At 37.5% G+C, this 20,177-nt stretch overlaps 1 protein-coding gene across 2 annotated transcripts in view; it reads right to left on the bottom strand.

Annotated features, from left to right (window-relative positions):
• The window catches only part of PPP2R5C (protein phosphatase 2 regulatory subunit B'gamma), a 71,520-nt gene that overhangs the window by 37,851 nt on the left and 13,492 nt on the right, over window positions 1-20,177 (bottom strand). The window contains exon 3 of one of the 2 annotated variants that reach the window (XM_084208144.1): window positions 16,526-16,685. In XM_084208144.1, the coding sequence (XP_084064270.1) occupies window positions 16,526-16,685 (160 nt within the window). Of the gene's footprint in view, window positions 1-4,469; window positions 4,645-16,525; window positions 16,686-20,177 lie in introns of those variants that run through there. The other variant, XM_084208145.1, reaches the window with a different exon arrangement.

Genomic DNA, 20,177 nt, shown 5'->3' on the forward strand with positions numbered 1-20,177 from the left:
TATTTGAAACATGTTATGGCCTACAGGAAGCATCAGTTTGAGTTAATATAGTATTAGGGTGTTCTCACCCTTCTTCCCACACAATTTTCAGTATGTCTTGTAAAACATATTGAAAATAACTTTTGAAAAGCATGAACATTACCAGTTTCAGCCAGTCAGCAACCAAGCCATTAAAGTAACCTTTACATTCTGCTAATTCTGCCATTGCAGACCAGAACAGAGTTTTATATGTATTTTGTTCAAAGTATGTCTTGAGTTCATGGAGACATTGGCATCTGGGCTACTTCTATCCCCTGACAAAACAATATTAAGGGATTTTTGTCATCAACACTGGTATCAACACATTTTTCAAATGAAAAACATCTCCCCCCCGCCCCGAGTATTCATATTCTGCCTACAGAATGAATTACTGTTGTTTTCTACCTGCTACCACCCACTGTACTACAGTTATGATTTTGAATACTCAACAGTAAATATGAACTGGTAACTCTGAAGTCTGGTGACAAACTACTATTTGTCTTAATCTACGCAGTTTTTACAGCTGCTTTCTCTGACTGAAGTGCTGAGATGGAAATCAAACTGTTTCCTTTCCCCAAGCCTCACCTTGTTTCTGCAGCTCATCCCATCAGTGCCCTGAATTCACTTCCATCACCCTGGGTCTTTGGCTGCCAGAAGGGCTCCATATGGAGGGATGCATCCTGAAAACACCATCCCTATCTGCTTCCCTCCTTGCTGTAAAAACACTAAATTCATGATACCTAATAACCCTCTGTGCTGTCTTAATGTCGTCTTGACTGCAAGTAGCCTGTCGATGCACAAAGATCCTAAAGGAGCTCTCCATGCAGATATCCCAACGCTGAGTTCCTTCAGTTGCATTTGTTTCACAAGGTCAAGTCTCTATCCAAGATCACAAACCACAGCAGTTATTCCATGGCTGTAACAGCTGCTTAAGCTGAAACTGTCATTTTCCTAGAAGCCTTATATCATTCCAATACAACTAAGTTTTCAGTTGATGATGGCAATAAGTGGCAATCAACTCAAGGGCATAATATTCAGCTACCTTTGCACTCTAGAAAGACCAATGCAGCTGCAGCATAGCTCAGATCCCCAGGAGAGCCTGTTGCTGACTGAAGACTTGCAACTTGAAGTTGCTCACTATCCCAGCAGGCCGATCACTCTCACTGAGCCCGTGTTTTCAGCACAAGCAGATAACATACAGCAATGGTGCCACAACACTTGCATTTAGCATGGATTAGGCTGTTTTGGTGCTTGTTATTTTCCAACAGTGGGTCAAAAGTCACCTGCATTTCTGATTTCTACACACTGCTCTTGAACAGCTGCCAACAGTCTACAGCTGTGACAAAGGGCATAGTCTTGAAGTACCTGAATGAAGAAAGGAGAGCAGCTATTCTGACACTGAGCAGGCTCAGCTGACAGTCCTGTGGCCACTGAACAAGTGCTCAGTGCAGAGGGACACCAACCTGGGTAGTCAACACACCAGGAGGCAGATCAGCAAGGCACATGACAGGACAACCACACAGCTGCAACCCAGCTGAGGCAACAACAGCTCCTGAATCAAAGGGGAACCCCAACAAACTCACAGCTCTTTCCACAGCGCTCTGAGTCAGGATTACATGGCTGTACCATACCCAAGATGAATTAGAATATCTTCAGCCAAATGAACTGCTGGGGGATGGGGTATTTATGACCGTGACACCTCCTACCCTACAAGTACCCACTGCTCCTTCTTTTGGTGATGTTGGAGATAACAGTGTCAGCAATAGCAGTCAATAAAATTCTGACATTCTTATTTCCTATTCACAAGACTTTAACATAATTTTAAAAAATCACTTGCATCTTTTTCCAAATGTGTTTTTTAGGTAAAGCTGTAAGCAACCCAGACAACAAAGCTCTGTACAGTTCAGGATGCACAGGGAAAAGGTTCTGATCTGGCATGACATCGTCACTTGCTAAAAATTTCCTTTTTATTCTGCAAACATTACATATTTCATATGATCCAGGAACAGAAAGTGCTTTGGAGTTAACTTCATAAGTAAGATTGCAATTTTTATTTTCAATGAAGTACTAACAGTGTAGTCCACAAGGCTTCACATATTTTTTAGAAACAAGATGGAGTTCAAATATGGTACCTACACCATCTCAAAATTTTAAAAATTTTATGGAACTGGTACTTAAGAAATATTTTTTCTATTTCAACAAACTATTTCTCATAGATATATAGATATAACCCAAGGGGCTTATGCCCCTACCCTCTGTCCTTGACCCTGAAGTTTTAGCTCTTACTCTTGGCAAATGGAACACTTCTAGTAGAAATTTAATCCTATATTACAACAGATGATGCAAAAGGACAACTGTAAAAGCAGCATGCATTGGGACAAAGAGTAATAATGTGTCATTAGCCTTCAGAATTACCAGCTAATTTTTACTGCCACTAATTTTCTACGTATTGCTCTGACAGGCTTCATTTTGGAAGCATCAGTACTGGTAGCATCAGTGCAGGTGGTGACATAAGATACACATAAAAAACCCAAAGGAACTTCTGAGGTACACATGAAAAACCCAAAGGAACTTCTGCACACTTCCAGGATGTATGAAAGAGATGCTTTGCTCTCCCAGTGTCAAGAAACTCCTCTGGGCTATAACACCAGAAACCCATTTTATTTCCTGCCACCTGAAAAATGAAAAACAATCACTCTCCCAGTTATTCTTTAATTGCTTACAAGAAATTCTACTCTCACAATCCACTGAAGGACTGTAACCAACCAAACAGAAAAAAACCATACCACCCAAAAAACCCCTAAACCACAAACCCCTTTAATCACTTCTTTACTACTGTACTATTCAGTGCACCAAAAATGTAGGTCTTGGGAAAGTAAATTTCAGAACAGTTTCTTAAAATCCATGGATTCCACAATTATGTATTACACTGGAGCAAAGGCAGGATAAGAACTTCAATGACAAGAACCTTGTTATCATATTGAGACAAAGGATTAAGGACAATCACTGCAATATTTCATCATTCTGATTCCAACCTTCAGTTGTTTTCCTAACTTGAACCTTTATAAGATGGTGCTTTTCCCCTTCCAAAAGGCAGCACCTAACTGAAAATTAAGATAATTTGCAGAGTGAAAAGCAAAGGCTTGTTCACAGGTCAGGCAGTTCCATTTCTATTCCCTTGACAACGAGCATAGTCCCTCTTTGAAATCAAGGGAATTTTACTGCATTTCCTCCCCAGTCACAGATCAAAATTAGTTTTCTAGAATTTATCCATTGTCACTTCAGACAGAGCAGATTATGGCTCTTTTAAAAGGTAAAGAGAAATCATGATTTTTAAATACCTGAACAGACATGTTCCTACTTAAAAAGACAGACTTCTGAACAGTTGGGGTTTATAAACTTCCAAAGCAAAATCTTTTCAGTGTATGGAATAATAATGAAAAAAAATTTCTTTCCAGTACTGACATCTAGCCTATGCCAGTGAAAGCTGAGAAGCAAAGGTAATTAAGAATGGTACCAGCTATGCTTCTTGCATATAAGTACCATGGTTCAAGATGTGCTCATCCTAGCTAATACATGTTCTGCCTTCATAAAGTTCTAAACCAGAAGCACCTTACAGCAGATATTAAAAAAAGGACTGGTGCTTAAGAGGCAGCTGAAAAAAGATACCCAAAAAACCCCCAACACAATGCAAAATTTTACTACGTAAAAAACTACAGAACAAGAGATACACACTCGATATTGTACAGAAGTGTCATATCAACATGTATTTTCAAATTATATAAAATGTAATTTGCAATGCACTAATTTTATAAACCCAAAAGAACATATTCTGTGAGGAACTGAACATTCAGAACTGCCAAACACGGCAGGCACACAAGAGCTTGCTTGTTAAAGCCAAACCGCATCTCTTCTAGGAAATGCCTTCTAAATACATAAAGGATATTTTCATAGTAAGTGTCACATCTCTTTCCCCCCTCCTTCTCTGACACTTCCAATTCTTTTACAAGCTGCAGTGTACTTTAAGGCAGCTCTATCTGAACAATTCAAACAAAAAAAGGCTCTGAAGCACACCAAAGGTTTGCCCTTATTCTCTAGAAACGGTATAGGGATAACTTGGCTCTTCCCTCCCCCCCTCAGTACCTTTCTGGGGTAGTGACTTCACATCCTTTGACATCAGCACAGCTTGGAAGGGGGATGGGAGAGTTACGGCAGAAAGCTGTAAAACCTGCTTTTAACTATGTATGCAATGCCACCATGAATTCTTAAATCTTCCCTAAACACATTTAACAGAAAATGGGTCTTGCTCTCTGCCGGTTTTACCGCGGCCGTAACAAACCGAGAGGGACTGAGCTACAAAGGACTTCCTGCTCCCTTCTCCGAGCTCCACAATAGCCATTTATTCGCTCGGCAGAGGGTCGCGATTCACTCTCACACGCACAATAACTCACCTCTAATATGCAAAAGGGCCACGGGCTGGAACGGCCCATTGGAATTGGCTGCGTCAACCACCATCCTGCTGCCAGCTCTGTTACATGTCAACATCTAGGCTCCAGCAGGCACGGCACTGTATTCCTTAAGGCAAGAAACCAGCCTCCATTTTAGTTTAAAAAAAGACAGAAACTGAAGCGCTCTGCAGCTGGAGGGAACTGGCTGGGGAGTGATGTCAGCGGGCGGGAGGAGCCCCATTGGCCGACGGCAGCAACTTCAAATGACACCGAGGAGGCCGCGAATGAGCGCGGCCGGTGCGGGGCTCCCCCCGCGCCCGCGCCGGCCCCGGCCCCGCGCCGCCCGCGGCAGGGGCGGAGCGGCTGCGGAGATGACGGGTCTGCTGCGCTGGGTTTGGGTTTTTTATTATTATCAGGATGATCTCATTGCTGCTGTTGTACCCCCGCCCCCTCGATAATATTCAGTAGCACCTGCTAGAAAGAGCGCATGCAGTTTTATTTTTCCTCTTTCCTTAGCCTTTCCTTCAGTACGGTTTCCCAAGATTATCAAACCAATGTTTAATTTAAGCGTGGAAAAACACAGCACTGAGGGTAACATCTACAACTTAAGCTTTCAAGGGCCATAACAAAAGGTAGTTAGTTTACAGTAGGATACAGGTCCTTGGATTATTACTGTTGATTTAGAAATATAAAACCTCATAAACATTCCTTGCACGGTTTCACCACTCGTTACTAGTATGTACATTACAAATAAAAACACATATATATGACAAGCAGCAGATGAAAACCTCACGTTTCATGCTGAATATTTCTTTTAATCTAGAAATGGACCTGGATACTTCTATCAATCTAGAAATGGATTTGCCCTCAGTTTATGTTAAAGTTCCTAGATCTGGATATTGCAAAATACTGGTTTTCCTTTCTAAAAAGATCAGTAATTATAAATAACTTTTAAAACTATTACTGAAAAGTAAAGAAAATTACTAAGAAGCAATATATAAGCATATGGAAGGACTTTTCCTGCATAATCTCAAAAGTACAATAAAAAAAAAGCACAGCATAACAATTTCCAAACTTCTTAGTTTGATTATTTAAGGTATTTACAACAAGACTGTGAGCAGCCTTTTTTTGGTCATATGAGACTTGCACATTTATTTTTACAATGAGCTATTTGAAGGACCAATTTGACTGCCGGGAGTGATGTTCAGAGAAACTGGCACTGTTACTTGCGCTGTCTCCAGATCTGTCCTTCTGCCCAAATACTGTATGTCATATACTAGTGCCAATGAGTATGTACATTACTGAATCTATGACAGTCTTAACTTACATCTGCTCAAAAAAAGGAAAAAAAAAAAAAGGGTGCACGCCAGAAGACACTTTTTCATTAAGTAACTTGCTGATGAAAATTTGAAATAAAAACAAATTAAAGGGCATATGTGTACCTGGTTAGAAAAATTACATCACACTACAATAATATACTGTCAAAAATGAGTTAGAGCTGTACTGAATATTATTCAATTGGTGAAGGGAAAAGACTAACTGGGATATAAAAAAGAAGAATATCATCCACAAGACACACAAAGAAGTCAACTGGATTTAATGATTGCTGACAAGGCCCAATTTGAAGCAGTACATCCTGAATGTAAAGCTGATGAGAAAGCCCAAAGACAACAAATCTTTAAAATATTACTTAGTTAAAAAAAATAAAGCTTCTCTGTTTGATGTGGTGTGTGGGTTGTTTGTTTGTTTGTTTTTAAATAGAATAGACCTGAGTGAGAATATCCAAGTATTTTAAAGAATAATTATGGAGGTGGAAGGAATTAATTTTTCTACATTCACTACAAACAGTAAATGCATTCTTACCTCAAAGATTAGGTTAGAAATTAAATGAAATACTCTCGCAATAAGCACACTAAAAAAAAACCCAAAAACACTGCAAAGTTTCTAGCAATTTAAAAAATGACCGAATGTGTGACATAAATGTAGTTGATCCTGCTTTTGACAACATCAAAACAAACAACATGACATTTTTAGACCTCTTCTCTAAGACTATAGAGATTCAAATCCTTTGTCCTTACAATGTAGGCAAAACCAGGGAAGGTGTATCCTCAAAAATGTCATGTTTTTTATCTATATATCCCTTGAGTATACCTTAAAATCATAGGATCATCAAGGTTGGAACAGAACTTTAAAATCACCAAGTTCAATGTGAGTTTTAGCCTTGCAAACTAAAAAGCTACCATAGACATATGCCTTTAAAAAAACTAGATTGAAAAATAATACCAAGACTGACCTCTAACAAGGGTTTTCTACAAGATTTTGATGGATGAAGGAAAAAACAAAACAACTTGGGTATTTTTTGAAGTATTTTCACATGCAGGATCTTGTAGCAAATTCTGTTTCTTTTCCTGATATTAAAACAGAATTATATTACTTTATGGTAATAAACCACAGTACAAAGTGGCAAAAATAAGGTTTAAAATTCCAGTTTATCTGGTTACTATATATTTAAGAACAGCTGCTCTATCACTCCTCTCTACTCATGTCTGCTTTAATGGTCAGCTGCTGCTTCTGTCTTAAATGGCCAGGAAGGCTGTCCCTGTGGCCATGGACACAATTTCACAACAGAGCAAAAAGGGAACATTAGTTACAGTGCCATTTCCTAATTTATATATAAGCATGACTTGTATTGTTGGAGGTTCAGTAGCAAATTTTAAGTAGTGGTTTAAGAGTCAAGCCTCCTAGAAAATTTTTCATTAGAGAGAGTAAATGTGACATTCACAGAGCCAGCAGTCCTATTGGCAGATAGGACTCAGTCACATTCAGGAAGTTTTCTCTTGCAGAAATGTTCTCATTTCTTCTTTTTTGCTGGACTCTGTTAGGTCTGAGTCCAGTACTTAAAAAACCACAGAGAAACTGGTTAAAACACCCATAAACCAATGCATTTCTGGTGTAATTCTGAGAGAGCACTAGTGAAGCTGAAGTACTTTGATCTTCCTAAGACCTTTTGCTGGTTAACAACATCTGCAGTTTTCTCACCATTGTACGGATTGAGAGTACATTCTGCTCAGATGGTTTTTTTATACACTCCCTTTGTTTCCGTCTTAAAATATTTGATTTGCCACTAAAGGAAAATATTTATTTAAGTTGAATTATTTTGAGCAACTTCATTTGGGAAAAAAAATTGCAAAGAAAATTGAGTTAGGAATTGACTTCCTAATGAAAGGGAAAGAATATTAGTGCAAGTGGAGCAGAGCTAATGAATATCAATGGGAGGAAGAAGAGCTTGCCTTGACAAATTTATGAAGACATTTCTGTTGCAAGAAAATGAAAAACAATATTAACTTCAGCTATCAATTTTTAGAATTAAATGAACAAAAAGCCATATTGACAATGTAGTGAGACTGTAGCTATTACAGGTTTCCTCTGAACCCTGCTCATCACTTCTAACTTTCCAATTATGGGAATAAAGGAAAAATCCTATAAAGTTCTCAGGATATAACTGTGTAACTTTTTAGAATTATAGAATGTTTTTGGTTGGAAGGGACCTTAAAATCAGATCCTTTAGTTAGGATCCAGCATTATAGTTAATGAATACTCTTTACACTTGGAGGCTATCTACCACTTTTTCAAAAACAAACACTCCATTTGGGTTATTGATTTTAAGAACAACCACTCACCCTGCTTCTCATCCCCCCACAACACATATAGCAAATTTACCTGCCCAAAGGTTGTCTTTATTTCCATTCTACACCACCTACTACTCTAACAGATAATGGCAAAATCAACAACCTAATATAATTAAAATTGCACAAACTTCTACTTACATGAAGACACTTGGCTTGGTTACCTCTCAGACTGTATGAGTTTTCATTTTTTGATTGAGAGAGGAAGGGAAGATATTTAGTCCGAGCTCTAAGGTTACTAAAGGCACAATTGCTGAAATTGCTCTTCCTCATCAACCTAAGCCAGCCTTGTTGCAGGCTGCTTCAGGCCCCTTCCTGCACTCCTCTCTGCTTTACATTCGAAAATATTTTGCTCTCATCTGCTTAGTGGTCATCAGACCCACAGCTGAGTTGGTATAAGCCAACAGAAAGACACTATTGTCAGGTTAGTTTTCTCCTTAGACTGTGTTCCACGGCAGTCTAAGCTGAGCTAAACCTACAGGAGCTACTGCTGCAATGCCCTCTCTTCTGAGGCTCAGGTGCCCAAATGTCTGAAATTGCTGTACAAGGGTCTGTGCAGCTGCATGGCTGAACCAGATTAGGAAACTGAGCACAGTTAAAATGAGAAAAGGGTGAGCTTGAGCCATGTTGATTCCATTATCTGGCCCACCAGACAGACACCAAAAAAGAGACAGGAATAAACATGACTTGCTTTTTCTGGTAGGAGCAATGTAATTTACTTTCCCACCCCCTCCAATTAAAACTTACACTAAACTTGCTGTTTTCATAAATGATGTCAGGCTATCAGAAAACATGGGTCTCATCACAACCCTGAACAGTGAGTTACTCAAAGACAGTAACTTTGTTTTAGAGAAGGAAAGGTACTGGATACTGAACGTTCTGGAGGAGAACCTGTAGCAATGGGAAGGATATGGGCTTCTCCTTCTAGGTTCTGACCCAAATCCAAAGGACAGCCAAGAGGAAATTCTTCAAGGAAACAGAGGCAGTAAGCACCATGTTAATACTTAGCTATCAAAAGAAATACAGAGATAAGAAAAATATACTTACCAGGATAAATGAAAGGGATCTGAACTATAGCTTCCTTAAAAAATTCCCAAGACTCAAGCATGGCAAAAGACAACTCCTCATTGAAAAATTTATAATATTCACTCCTTCTAGTACAGCAAAATTTGGTTAAAGAGGAATTGGTAAACATCTGTTTATAACTGGATTTCCCGTCTCTATCTGGATTTCCTAATATTTGCACGGTCACTGTAGCACACAGCTTCAACGGTGCCAAGTTTCCTTCAATCAATCTTGTATACTCAAGAAGTTTTGTGAGTGGGGACAGGGAGGAAAATCAGTAGATATTGGTTGAGTTTAGAAAGCTGTACAAGACAAAATCATTACCTTAAAAGAAACCTGTTTTAAAAATGGCATTGGTACAAAAAAGTAATTCCTAGGGCAGATTGCAGAAGCTAATTTCAAATACTGGCACACTATTTTAATCAAGCCCTGTGCAAAATCCACCAAAATAACACCAAATTCACTAATGTCTGTGGCCTTATTACATAGGTCACACATGCCACGTTTAAGAAATAAAGTGTAAAAGTAACATTTAAGAATAAAAATTTGAGACCAGGCTAGTTATCCAACAACCACTGATTGATAGTCATGCGTATAAATTCAATGTTTGATCTGTAGAGGTCTTAAGTAGAAAGAAGTTCAGTGCAGCAGCAAAAATGTGAAGGTCTGATTATAATGAGGACCTATGCAATGGAACAAAATGTTCCTTTTGTGAATGAGGGCATAATAAAAGGCATTTTTTAAGGGAGATCTAAATTGAATTCAGATACAGGTTAGAATCTAGAAAATAAGACAATACCACATTTTAAATCCTATTTTTATGGATTCTATCCAAACTTCAGTGGAAACAAGTTGGGTAGGAAATGCTGCCAGTGACAGATGTAGTGCATTCTTCTAACACTTTCAGCTGCTGACTAATGAGTAGGTGTTTGATAGGGCAGTTGAAATGAAAAATGGCTCATTAATCCAAGCCTATGATTTCATGTAAAACTAGCTGAAGGAAAAGAATTCACACACTCAAGCAAAGTACTTTTCCTCTACAACCTTTTTTTTTTTTTTTGGTAGTTCATTCATTAGCAATCATGTTTCTTAATCTTTAAAATGCTACAGAGCAATTCAGACCGGATAATTTCTAAATATTTTAATATTAATTACTTTATAACCACTGACAGATCATATGTTCCTGTATGAACACCAAACAATTGTCAGCTTTTGGTTTAAGAAATGTATATGCTTTCCACAGACATTTTAATGATTATTCTAAACATCTAAAAGAAAAATCAGTACAGGAAAGTTTGTTTAGGCAGTACTGATAATGCTTTTAAGGTCAAAGTTCAAGGAGAAAGTTCCTTAAGTAACAGGACAAAGAGCCTCCACATTCCTTCACATGATACAATACATACATTCACTGACAATACATACATTCACCCATACTGATATAGGAAAGAACAAGCTTCTGCAGTATTTTCCATTATGGACTTTTTGTTTCAATAAATTAAATACAATGCTTGGCTGCCAAAAAAACCTATAAAAGCACAAACACAGTCAGGACCAGAAGGACAGCATTTAGCATACTGAGTTACTCCACTATAGGTCACATACAAGGGAGAGGAGAATGATCTGTTTCACAAAACTGCAATCATTGATATTTCACATGAGAATTATTTTGTTTTGCCTCAGTGTCTTAACTTTTAAATGAATTATGTATTAGGGCAAATTATATTTTATAGCAGCATTATCTTGTTTACCATCTTACTTTGCATAAAATACTTTTATCTAAACAGGAATGCTACCACCTTGCAGCTGGACACAATTCCTGAATTGCCAGGTATGCACATAAACTGGAAAGGCCAAAGTACTACATATTTGTCCTCTACATAAATTACCAGTGGAAGGAGTAGATTTCTGCAGTGAAAGTGATCTTAAACATTGAGATCACCAATTTCAGCAGCTTGTGTGAAAAATGCTCCTCAAAACCCCAAAGCAGTCCATTAGTGCCATGATTCTCACAAATTCAATTATTGCACACATGCAGTCTCTTTTGTATCACGAAAATAGATACTAGTTATAAATGAACAAGTAACACACTGTTTAAGTTTAAATGTATTCCAAGATGAGTTTGTAGAAACTATCAACATGCATGGCTGAATTTCTCTACAGTACCGAGAACAAAACTTGATTTGCTTTCTCATTTAGTTGATATCAGTTTTGCTTACTTTTTGGTACTCTGCACTTGAGAAAAACACACAATAAGTTTACATTTCTGACCTCTTCAGCAATTCTCACTTTTCCTCCTTTCTCATGGTTTCAACAATTTTATCAATCAAAATTTGGTTACAATTTTTTCTTTAGGTATCACACTCAAATTGAAATCACCTCTTCTGCAATTTTGATTCATCAGACTTTAATATTTTACAGATGATGAAAACAGAGCTATCTCCTAGACAGCCATTTACAACTTGAAAACATTAGGAAAGCTTTAATAATGCTTGCCTCCCTATCAGAGTCCTGTATCACAGGCAGACAAGTTGAGACACCGCCCTGATGTTCTTTTACACAGAACAGAGTCAGAATTTGGCAGAGGTCTGAAGTCTCTGCTTGAAGAAAAACAAGAACCATGCTCTCTGCATGAAATGTGCTCAGAAAAATGACCTGTCATGTTCCTTTCTTTTCCACCACCCCGCTTTTATTGAGTAGGTTTTTTTGGGCTGTTTTTGGGTTTTTCAAATAGATATGACTAATAGTACTTCTAATGTTGAAACCATGCTAAAGCAGAGACTGACATCACCAGAAGATCAAAACCAGGACTGATCAAAACGTGTGGTAAGATCTTCAACAACAAAATACCAGAATCTGTTTAATCCTATCACATGCAGATATTCTACCTTAAAAAAACAATTCTATACTTCTCAGCACTAAAAGTCAGTACACATGTCCTCAGCTGTCAATGTAGCTTATTTCCTCCTACCTCCATAAAAACATTTAGAAGAATTGTATCCACATGATTGAGATCAAAAATCAAACTCCAAGAGGCAAATAGTAACTTTTAAAATAAATTCAGAACTGTATTTGAAAATAAAAGCTGATATCCAGTCTGTATCATATCTAACAATGTTCACTTTTATCTGAAAGAAACCCCCAAACAAAACCAACAAAAAAACCTCAATCCCAAACGCACAAACTGAATCACGACACTGCATCCCAAGAGGCCTTTATATGGCTGTAAAAGGATTTTACCCAGCTTAAAAAAAGTATATATGAAAATGCTACCAAAAAAGCATATTTTTGAATCATGCCTAAATTTACATATGCATGACTAACATATGTTCATTGGGAAAGTTTGCAACGTTTCAGAATATTAAGTAGTACTGACTTATTTTTTCAAATTTGTTATTCTAGAACTGACAGAGAACATTCCTTTTAATGAGTATTAGTTGAAGGCTAAAGTTAGATTTGTGACACAACTGTATTTGACAGTGCATGAAACATTTAATCTAGTTGGAGTGTTTCAATATTATATTTAAAAATTCTCATTGAGACAGTTTCTTACATATTGTCATGATTCAGACCATATCCTTAAAAATCTCAATACTTTGTACAGTCATTTCTCTATTTTACAGTTTACTACATTTACTGTTTACTAAAATCAGCACATTCATGCAAAATAACTTACAAATACATTCACCTGTTTGCACAGTTAAAAATCTCATTTACCAGGAAAAAATTACCAGTAATGCAACAATGAATTCGTAAAGTTGAAGTGAGCATGCAAAGAACACAAACTCCTTCGCTGTGTCAGTGCTCAGGTATGCACAAGCTTGGATATGCTACTTTTAAAATATATTTACATAATAATATTGAACACTTACACTGTTTATTTCATAGAGAACATATTTTTAAAGTTTTATAAAATTTTAATAATTGATGTAATTCTAATATTTTGTATTTAGTATACTGATTTTAACATATCCTAAATTACTAACTGCTTTCTTAGGAAACTAAAAATTAAGAAAGTGGTACACTTCTGAAGGCTGAAGCACCCTTTGCCATTTATATTGGATATAAACAAACCATTAATCTGCAAGCTTTCAAATGACAATAAAATAAAAGAAAACACATCTTTAGGTCCAGTATAATTTTTTCTCAATTAACAATTTAAACTAGAAATCAATTTTCTGTAACTTAAGTACCTGTACTACCAATGTTAGCTAACAAATGAAACTGGATAAGCAGAAACCAACAAAGCACAAGTTTGCTGGCACAGAATTTTTTCCTTTTTTTTGGTGAAAATAGGTAAGATCTTTTCAAGATGTTTGACACTGTTCTGAAAGCACTTCTCCAGAGATACTTCTAGGTTATCTGTGGGCAGATAACCCTGTTCTACCCAACTAAAGCAGGTTGCACTGCACTGTGCTGCAGGGAGCTTCACGAGTACACAGCTCTGCTAATATGTGGATCTTGATGTTCCACAAACCAATTACATAAGAGACTTCTCTTCTCTATGTTCAGCTCTCTTCTTAAAACCTCTTAATTCATAATCTATTTCCTTTGCTTTGTGCATTATCTGAGCTATCCTGCTCCTCCATTTCCTGGATAATCTGAGGGTGCATAACATTAATCATAAGTTGCTCCAATGAACACAAATCATACCACACCAATACCAGTCACCAGGGCAAATATGCTGGAATTTCCAGAAGCTTATCATCAGCACTTTGGTATAACACCCAAGAGAAAGTTTGCAGCATGCCTGAAGACCAAAAAGCTATTTCTTAAATAAGAAATATTGATGAAAAGCCACCTTTGGCAGCTCCTCCTTTCCCTCCCACTATTTCAAATGATCTGCTGACCTCATCTCCCGACCTGTGGCACAGAAAAAAGGTGGTTATCTCACCAATACCACAGGTCATTCAGATCTTACCAGTTACAAGCTTTCACATATCTCATAGGGACCTTAAAATATGCAAAGACAACCCCATTCTATATTTTGTGCTTAAAATACAGTCTCATGTAAAGTACATTACATGACACAGTAGTCACTGCAACATTTGTAATAAAATACAAATGCTCTTGCTCTACCTCTGCTACAGACAAAAGAAAAGTTCCCCAGGTACTGTAGCCATAGGAATACAGCCACCTGTTATGAGTAACAGGAGTCTGAAAGCTGGTTAAGTGCAGCTAACCTGAAGGAACACTATGTTCTTCCCAGCACTTCATAGAAGTCAAACCTGTCTTAATCATTTCAGTCCTTTAAATTATAGCCTGCCAGTCCAATTTAACTCCTGTCCAGACATAGACATTAAACAACACACAAAGATACCCAAAAAGAAAGTTTCTCAGCTTCACTTGATCCACTAAATGCACATTAAGTCAAGTATCTCTGTATCTTTTAGAGGAACAGCATGACTGGCCAACAGTATCCTCAGCAACCCCAGCAGGCTGGAATTACATCAGGAATAAGCACATGCAGTGAGCACAGCCATTATGCAGACATCTGGTATGATCCAGGAGATTGGGTACAGCTTAATAATAAAGCTGTTACTCACTTTACTAGTGAAAGGTGGCAATTACTACCCCTCGCTAGATCAACAATTGCACCAGTGCTCCATAACAAAGTCCGGCCCTGACAACCTGGGGACATACACACAGCACCAGGGAGAAGCTCAAGATCTTTTCATTCCTTTCACCTGAGTGTGGGGGAGTGAGTGATTGCAGACTCAAGGCAATTACAATGCACAATACTCCTACCATTTCTTCACAAAAAGGTACACTGTGTCAAAAAGTGCTAGAATGCTCTGAGAAAATACCTCAGACAGTTTATAAGAATTTTCTTTTTTATTTTTTACTCCTGCCCCCTACAACTACACGCAAGCATTTTTCTGCACTTCACTGGCCTACTGGCTTAAACTGCAACGTAGCCAAGGTAGAAACAGATCTTGAACTTCACCTTCACTACTGTAGGATGGATTAATTCTTCCCTGTCCTATCTGCACTCATTTTCCCCATTTCCAGCTCTCTGTCCATACTGCTTCTAATTGCATGCTCAGTTCTTGTATCCCTGAGCTGCAGTCCTAGGCACTACCAGAACCACTGTATTTAAAATAGGACCAAGAAACAAATTATATTCTTTGTGGCTGAGTCTTTGAACAAAAGCCAGTCAATGTGGCTGTATGCATAACTGCTTACAAAAATCACTACTTGAATTCAGTATCTTTTGCTTATGTCACTCATGTCCTGGTTGTCACAGCTTGTGCTTGAACCTTCTATGTCAGTTTAAAAGACAGAACATATTATTCATAATCTGTGGTGCTAAATAGTCTTAATAAAAATTTAATACCTATATTGAAATTAACTAACTAAATAAGCAGTAGTTTAGTCTTGAAATACATTAAACAGCATCTTGTATATAGGCTGCTAAATTACCATGATGGACAGTATTTCAGATTGTTTTTGTAAAAACAGTATCTGTGTAAAGAGAAAAATCTTGTAATCTAATTTGATCTGAATGAAATGCAATTCAGACAGGCTGAGAAGCAGAGTTTACTTTCAAGAAACACTCATTTATTATATTAAGAAAATTATGAATGGAGGAAAGAATACAATCATTTCCCCAATAATTTCACATTGCCTACACCAGTACTACTCAACATTTCAGTGATCTATTAGGCCTTCACTGGCAATCTTGAACACTGTAAAGCAGTACACACTGCACTTCAAAACTGCTAAATAAGCCTTCAGAGCAAATAAAGATGATAAAAGCTGGGTTAGTAAGAGAAGACCCATCAATTATCATAATCTTTTTGTCACAGATGGAAGTAAATATAAATCTAAGAGATAAAAAAAGCCTTAAAATCAACAAAGGAAAAATTCATATGCACTAAAAAGGCACCACTCTGCCTGACCCATGCTCAGAAAACTAGACCCATACATAGTGATAGACCAGGTCTTCTATTAGTGTAAAGAGAAATTTTAGCACAAATGAAGCAAGGCTTGAGCACACTGCTCTGAGGACAGATGCCTAATATTTTGCAAAGGCCCCAAATAGTCTGCTTTTATGGGAGATGAGCGAATATGCTCTCACACAGAGACATTGCCTATACTGATTGCCAAGAAGGCAACACACTGGAAGCCCTCAAGTGCAGATAAAACAAAAGAAAAAAACCACCCCATGCAAGTATGTGCAGTTTGCAGATGTGCATACTTGATGTATTATGTATGCTGTCCAGATATTAGAAGTATGATAGCTGAGGTGCTTCTCAGTCTCATGCCCAAATTTCCCCACAAGAGTAATTCTACTTTGGAAAGACATACCTTTTAAAGCTGGCAGTTTTTGAAGCTCCCTGTTATTGCTAACATTAAACCTTGAAGAACTCTGACGCTTTTCCTTCTTCACTACAGTCTGTGGTGCTGGTACTTTGATTTTAGATAGTTGTGCTGGGGGAGGAGTGCTATTTGATTTTTTGTTTGACACCTGTTTAAAAAGAAATTAAAGCAGTTAATTACAGCTGAACTTAGAAATAAAAATCTTCATAGAAATAACTGAAAATGAACATGCTTTTAATGAACCTATTGTATCCCTCATCCTCTGAATGTATTGCCACCTATTCTGCTCATCTTTTCAGCATATTTCTGCACCACAGCCCTCATACAGATGGGAATATATCACCTTGGTACATGCAGTAGCCCATTTATTTGAAGTTACCAGACAACTGAAAAGAAATTTTCAAATAAGGGAGTTCCTTAGCTACTCTCACCTCTCCCTTCCCGAGAAGTCCAGGTCTCCTATGTATTTAAGTTCATCTTCAAAGGGACCAGAGAAACTTGTCTATTTACAGCAGGTGAAGCTTTCACTGCCCATTCATCCTGTGCCTTGTTGACAGAGTTTGGCCAGGGCAGTCAGGATTTGATACAAAGTTAAAGGAGCGAGTCTTACTACTGTAGTAGCTTTAACAGCTTCAAAAAGAATGGTTTACTGCCTACTCAAAGCAAGTTGCTCTTACTGTAACAATTCTTATTAGATTGTCACTGTACCTCTGTATGAAGTTTATAATATAAATCCAGAAAAATGGTTCCCACTACAGGTGGGAACTACAGGTTTTCAGTTTGCTGTTATTCCACTGACTACACTTGACGGTGCTCTCCCAAGCTGAATAAAATGCATCATTAACAAAAGCCTGTCAGAACTTGCGGTGCTGCCTTTCTCATTGCTGTTCTCATTCCTTTTTTTTTTTTTTTTTAAGGAGGAAAAGCAGGTTTAAAGGAGGCAATAGTTAACATTCAAAATCTGAATAATTTCATGACATTCATTACTAGAATGATAAAACACCTAGGAGTGATCTACACTAAAAATATAGGAACAGCTGACAAGGACCTCTTGCTGCAATATTGTAATTCATTTTGCAGGCCCCTAATTTGCTGTAGAAGTCTCTCAAATTTGCAAACTAGAAGCAATACATCTTAAAATATACTTTGGCACTTCTTACAGGAAAGACCATACTCTTCTCTGAAAGTGCCCACAAGATAAGCAATAGGGAAAAAAAATCAGATGGGAATGGGATTCATGATGGAAATCAAGTTGTAACACTGGCACTTTGGCAGTCTGACTTGATTTAATTAGAATTTTGTTAAGTGTTATAGGTATGAAAGCAGCTTCATTCCTGCATGGAATAACACCTGTGGCATTTTCATAGAGATAGTGCTAAACCAAGGGAAACCAATTTTCTTCATGTTCTGAAAAGTATTTCTAGAAAAGCTTATTCATCAACAATTTGCATAGTTTTGTAGTGTATACATTCAGCATGCATGGAAATGTTACCATACATAAATGTCTACCTTTTTTCCAAGGCTCAAAAGGTAACTCAAAGTAATTTCATTCCAATTTTGTTCTAGTAGTATGACTGGGAGAGAATATATACTTCAATAATAGATTAACAATTGTATTATATTATACACACAGCACTTAATATATCAAAGATGACTGAAAGCAACATTTAGGTTTCATTAAATCCATTTAGGATGACCATTTTCCAAATTTAATATTATAAAAGCAAAACCCCTTATACAGCCTTATAGAACAAGTAAGGGGAGACAGTACAGTGAATATTATAAGTCTCAGTTACCAAAAACACTCTAGAACTTGTTCCACTAAAAATGGAATACATCAGCAAATTGAAAGAATTTATGTACAAGTAATACCTGTTACATTGCATTTTTCAGACTATTTCACTTTTCAATCTCAGACACTAAATGTTTATGTTGAAATACAAGTGATCTGCAAGGTAATTTCTATCCATTAATTGAAATTTTAAAAAGCATTGCAAACAAAATTATTAATAGACTAAGCTAAAAGAAAAGCAGCACTAAGAATTAGGAAGCAATGACTTACTGAGTATTGAGCAATAAATGCTAATTAAGATGCATCATAAACATTTTTACTGCACAGGATTCTGTACTTTCAATATTGTTTTTGAGCCTAATGGTGTTTTTCTGAACTGGCTACTTTCCACTGCCACCTGTATTTTTTCATTACTTAGAACAGGAAAAGCCATTTTTCCTGTTTCCTCTATTTCCCAAACAAATTCTCATTTCAAATTAACAGGTGCTCTCATGTGTCGGCACACATGCACGACCTCAGGAAAGCAAGTATTCTAAATTGCAGAAAAATTCTAAAATTAGCCAGAAGTGGTTATTTAAGAGGATGGGTAGCATTTCTGACTAGAACTGTTGAAAGAAAGCATTTTCTGTTGCCATGGCAACTTCCCATCTAGAAGTGATGACTCCAGAGTAAATCTAGTCTTGAATCACTGGACCATTTATCCATCAGATTTCCTCCTCCTTCCTACACATCAAGCCTGATCACCCCTGCTTTTCAGTCATGCTCCAGTCAGCCAGCACATACCAGAAAGTTGCCAGAATAATTTCTAAACCATGATTTCAGTGCCATGCAGCTGTACCCAATGACCTCTGCAACTGGCACTGGGGTGCTACCATGGAAGAGCTCCAGGGCTCCAGGAGCTTGAGCTCCAGGGCTTGCAGACAACATTGGATAGAAGGGCACCCAGAAAGTGAGTTAAGTCAACTTAAGCCACAAAGCTCAGCAATTTTAACCACATCTCTTTAGAAAAGGCAAACAGATTCAGACTGTGTATTCATCTGCTAAAGATTTCAAGGTAACACACTTTCTATGAGAATAGAGAGTCTGAGTTCAGATGGAAGAGCCAAGCTCAGCTTCCTCCTCCCAGTAACAAACCAAACTACCACAGACACCACAGCTCCCAAGAGTAAGTGCTGGACACTGCTACATCAGTGAACAGTTCAATGTATTTGACACCAGAACAGTCAAGCTACAGAAACCTTTTTATCAATTCTCTTTCTATGACTAGAAGAAGCAATACCTATTCTTGCCCTTGTTCTGGCAAACAGCTCCCTCCTACCCAAATGTTTATATAGACAGACACATTCAATTCCAAAAGTTCTGATAAACAACTAAAAATGTGCACAAACTGCTCTGAAAAATGTCACATTGAGAATGGTTCTTCAAATCATGATTAAAACACAACCCTCAGGTTTTCCGATCAATCTACTTCTGAAAAGCTAGAGCTTTACATACATATTTGAATGAACATTAAGACAATCAGCTTAAGTGTGATTTCAACTTTTAAATTCTGATTTTAATAATTGAAGGTATACAGCTGACGTTCCTCAGTGGCCGTGACTAAGCTTAAAATTAATTCAATTGAGTTAAAGGTGGGGAGGAGAGAAGGGTTTTTGCCAGTCATAACAGTTCCAAGGCAGATAGCCCTTGCATCCCTTCATCCCTTGAATCCCACACCAAGCAGGATGTGGTACATTCCTTTTCCTAACATCATCCCTCTTTTGAGCAAAGTTGGATCTTTCACCCTTCTGACATCATACAGACAGGTAAAGATAAGAACACAACACTAAGTTTGCAACCAGGGAAAGA

This window comes from Fringilla coelebs (genome assembly GCF_963513975.1).
Source record: "Fringilla coelebs genome assembly, chromosome: 6".
NCBI lineage: Eukaryota > Metazoa > Chordata > Aves > Passeriformes > Fringillidae > Fringilla > Fringilla coelebs.